General features: G+C 51.0%; 1 protein-coding gene across 1 annotated transcript; it reads right to left on the reverse strand.

Moving 5' to 3' along the window:
* Positions 1-2,448: 2,448 nt before the first annotated feature.
* On the reverse strand, positions 2,449-3,438 carry LOC132320199 (olfactory receptor 5AP2-like). The gene has a single exon (XM_059832470.1). It carries the CDS (start codon positions 3,436-3,438, stop codon positions 2,449-2,451), a length of 990 nt encoding a protein of 329 aa, XP_059688453.1.
* Positions 3,439-4,064: the final 626 nt, after the last annotated feature.

Raw genomic sequence — 4,064 nt, forward strand, 5'->3', positions numbered from 1 at the left:
TGAGTAATGTGTCCTTGGGATGAGGAATGCCAACTGCATCCTGGGTGGGATTAGCAAAATCACAGCCAGGAGGGAAAGGGAAGTGACGCTTCCCCCCTACTTGGGGACCGCATCAGGACTGCCAAGTCCAGTGTGGGGTTCCCCAGCACGAGGAAGTCCCTGATAGACTTTGGATAGTCCAGCAAAGGACAGAAAGGTGGTTTTGACTTGAAGCACATTATGTACCAGAAGAGGTTGAGAGAGCTGGTTTTTAGGGGCTTTTTGAGAAATCTTTCAAGAGCCAATCAAAAGAGGAAGGGCCCAGGAAAGGTTGTGGGAGGTCAGCCAATGGAGATATTCTGAATTTGTTGAGAAAATGTCGAGAGCACCTGATCTAGCACAAGCTGTGTGGAAATGGGCTTGGAGTAGAGACAAACTTTGGCAGGAGCTGTGGCATATCGGGTCCGAGTGTCAGTATGGAAGTGGCCTGTTCGTTGGTCATGATGGTGGTGGAGGAGGGTATCAGAGTAGTGCCTGTGTGCACCCCCACTGCACTGAAGCCTTTAGAGCCCAAGGCATTATTTTTTCTTTTAGAACAGCTATGAGAATTTGTGCAGACCTCACAGGTCTCACTCTGCAGAAATTACTTTGGGATACAATGGTTGCAATTAAACCAAGAAGAATCCTGGGGTGAGGACATCCTGCAGGGCTCACAGATGCTCCCAGGACAGTCTCAGCTCTTCTGCAAGAAGCATTGCTGGGCTGGCAGTCAGCACATGCTGTGGGCTGAGGAGCACCACAGCCCACCTCCAAGGACAGCCTGGCCAGGGTCTCCTGAGACCCTGCCATCTAGCTATGGTGACTGCTCAAAGCAGAGGCAGGCAGTGTGGGTGCCTGCATGGACTCAGAGAAGGGCACACAGAGACACCTCATTGCCCAGCACAGAGGGACTGTGGCAGTGCCTGTGGGTGACAGAGCTGGGGACTGTGGGGTGAGACCTCCTCAGCTGCGCCAGCCAAGTGCCCCTGCCCCAATGGCCCCACAGCCTTGCGGTGCAGGCACTGCGTGGACCAGGGTGCATTAGGGGTTGTAAAAACATCTCCCCAGCACAGTCCCTGTGGCAGCCCTCTCTGCTTCCTCCCCAAGCAGCCTCCTAGTTGGCTTCCTCCCACCAGTGCCTCACTCACTCCCCACCCCAGCAGGATGGGGGCAGAGAATAGGAAGAACAAAAGGGAGGAAAGTTATGTGTTAGGACAGAAAGAGATTAATAAGTGAAAGAAAGAGGAACAAAGAAGAAAGAAAAAACACAGAAACCTTAAAATAATAAATGATGAAATGGCAATCAGTCACCACCTCCCACAAGTACACTAGTGCCCCACCAGTCCCCAGATGGGGACCCAGCCAAAACACCCCATCCCTCCCTTTTTATTGCTGAGCATGATGCCATATGGCACAGAAGACCTGTTGGGTCCATTTGGGTCAGCTGTCCTGGCTGTGTCCCCTCCCAAGTTCTTGTGCCCCCTCAACCTCCTCACTGTAAGGGCAGCGTGAGAAACAGAGACGGTCTTGATGCTGTGCAGACACTGTTCAGCAATAGCTAAAACATTGGTGTGTTATCAACATGGCTTTAGTCCCCAATCCAAAACACTGCACCTTATGGGCTGCTGGGAGGAAAATGACCTCCATCGCAGGCAGCCCCAGCCAGTGGGGAAGGAGGGCGAGTTGGAAAGCCTGATCCCCCAAGGATGAAGGAGCTGTAGCAGGGCAGTGGCTGTCCCTGTCTCTGTCCAAGAAGATGTAGGGTGAAGAGAGGAGCTTGAGCCTGAGCCAGACAAGCACAGCTGGAGCCAGGACTTGCTCCTTTCTCTGGGAAGCGGGGAGGAAAAATTGGGGGAAGGGAGATCCAGGGGATGATCTTGTTTTAGCTCTCAGAAAGAGGAACTGCTCCCCCCACTCCAGCCTCTCCACCTCCCCTTGCAGCAGGAGAAGCAAAGGCTTCTTCCTCAGCTGCTCACCTGCTGCATCCCCAACTGATTCCTAAGACATGCCTAAGAAATGGCCTGCTTTTCTTAGTGATACGGTGACAGTAGGCCTTCATTTGTGGCTGACATGTGATGTTCATGCTCTGGAAATGTGCATCACAGGGGAAGATGATTCCCGTCCTGGGAACGCAGAGTCAGAAAGATGCCCGTGCGATGGTCCTTACAAGTATTCAATTATTAGGCCAAATACACATTCTTATGTCCTCTAGAAAAGAAAATCTTGACACTTCAACAGTTCCCACGCATAAGACCAACAAGGTGTTTATTATCAAGGCACAAGCAAACCCATGACACTTTCAACATTGTTTTTTAAACAACGGTATTTACCTCCAAGGACCTTTTGCTTTCTTGCCCTTGCCAATCCACAAGCAATCTCAGAGGCATGCACTTCTGAAGTGTCAGCTGGTATCCAGAGATTTCAAAGGAGCTAGAAGTGTCTTTTGCCTGTGTCACCAAGGTAGTGTGAGCTCTGGGTGCAAGGCAGGGCTTTCCTGAGCACCTTCCTGATGGCCTCCCTGACCTCCCTGTTCCGCAGGCTGTAGATGAAGGGATTGACCAGGGGTGTGAGGACAGTGTAGAAAAAGGAGAAAGCTTTGTTGAGCTGTCTCAGGGAGGCTGTTCTGGGCAGCATATAGACAACAAAAAGGGTGCCATAGAAAGTGGTGACAAGAGTGAGGTGAGAGGAGCAAGTGGAGAAGGCCTTCTGCCTGCCAGTGCTGGATGGGATCCTCAGGATGGCAGCTATGATGCAAATGTAGGAGGCCAGTGTGAACAGGAAGGGAAAAACTACATCGAAGATACCAAATATGAAAGAAACAATTGTGATTGCTCTGGTGTCGCTGCAGGCAAGCTCCAGCAATGCGGTAAAATCACAGAAGAAGTGGTCAATGGCCTTGGGACCACAGAACTGCAACTGGGATAACAAGACTGTGACTACCACCAGCAGCAGTGAACCCCCCAGCCAAGATGCAGCTGCCAGGTGTAGAGAGACCTTCCAGGTCATGAGGCTTGCATAGAGCAAGGGCTGGCATATGGCCAAGTACCGATCGTAGGACATGGCCGTCAGCAGGTAACACTCAGTAGTCAAAAAGGAACCAAAGAAGTAGAACTGAGCCATGCAGCCGTGAGCAGAGATACTGCTGTCCCCAGTCAGGAATCTGGCCAGCAGCTGGGGCAGGATGGTGGAGCTGTAGCAGGTCTCCAAGGAGGACAGATGGCCCAGGAAGAAGTACATGGGGGTGTGCAGATGCCGGTCAGCCACCACCAGCACAACGATGAGGATGTTCCCAACCATGGTGACTGAGTAGATAATAAGCAAGAGGAGAAAGAGCAGGCTCTGGAGCATGAGGACATCACGTATTCCCAGCAGCACAAAATCCATGGATGATGTCCTGTTGTCCCTTTCCCCGTCGGCCATGCAGTCTTGTTTGTCGTTTATTTCCTCAGTAGCCACAGAGAGGGGCTATGAGAAAGAGACTCATTTCAGCATTTACCTTCAACATTTATTTGGGTAGGACATTGCTCTCTTCACATTAGCTGTTTGTGTTTCATAACTAGTGAAAGCACAAAATAAATGTTTTTCCTGATGGGTAAAGAACACTCATCCCAGCAGAACCACTGCAGACTCGAGAGGCGAGCTGCCCAATGGAAAGTCTTTCTCACTGCAGAATAAATCCATGATGTGCATTTGCTCACGCAGAAACAGACAATGTGATATGCCTGTGGTTATGCCCAGGAAGACGTGTTATAGGTGTTGAGGATGGACATCCTTCTGCTCTCAGGAAAGAGAAGGTGTGCCAGAGAAAACAAAACTCACTATCCAAAAAATCCCTGTTTATGAAATGCCATGCCAGACACCACCCTTCCTCCAAAGCAAGGGATGGGCACATCGCAGGGTCAGTGGCCACAGCTCGCTGAATCATTCACATGAGAAGGGAAGGATTCCCACCCCACTCCTCCCCCATCACCCAACAGGCCAATTTCTTCCCTTGAGAAAGGGCAAATGAGGAGTTACTGCTTCAGATGGCCAAGGGACTGTGCTGC

This window comes from Gavia stellata, chromosome 34 (assembly GCF_030936135.1).
Source record: "Gavia stellata isolate bGavSte3 chromosome 34, bGavSte3.hap2, whole genome shotgun sequence".
NCBI classification, from domain to species: Eukaryota; Metazoa; Chordata; class Aves; order Gaviiformes; family Gaviidae; genus Gavia; species Gavia stellata.

Coding starts and splice junctions, on each gene's coding strand:
- LOC132320199 (XM_059832470.1), bottom strand. CDS start 3,438: ATGGCCGACGGGGAAAGGGACAACAGGACATCATCCATGGATTTTGTG.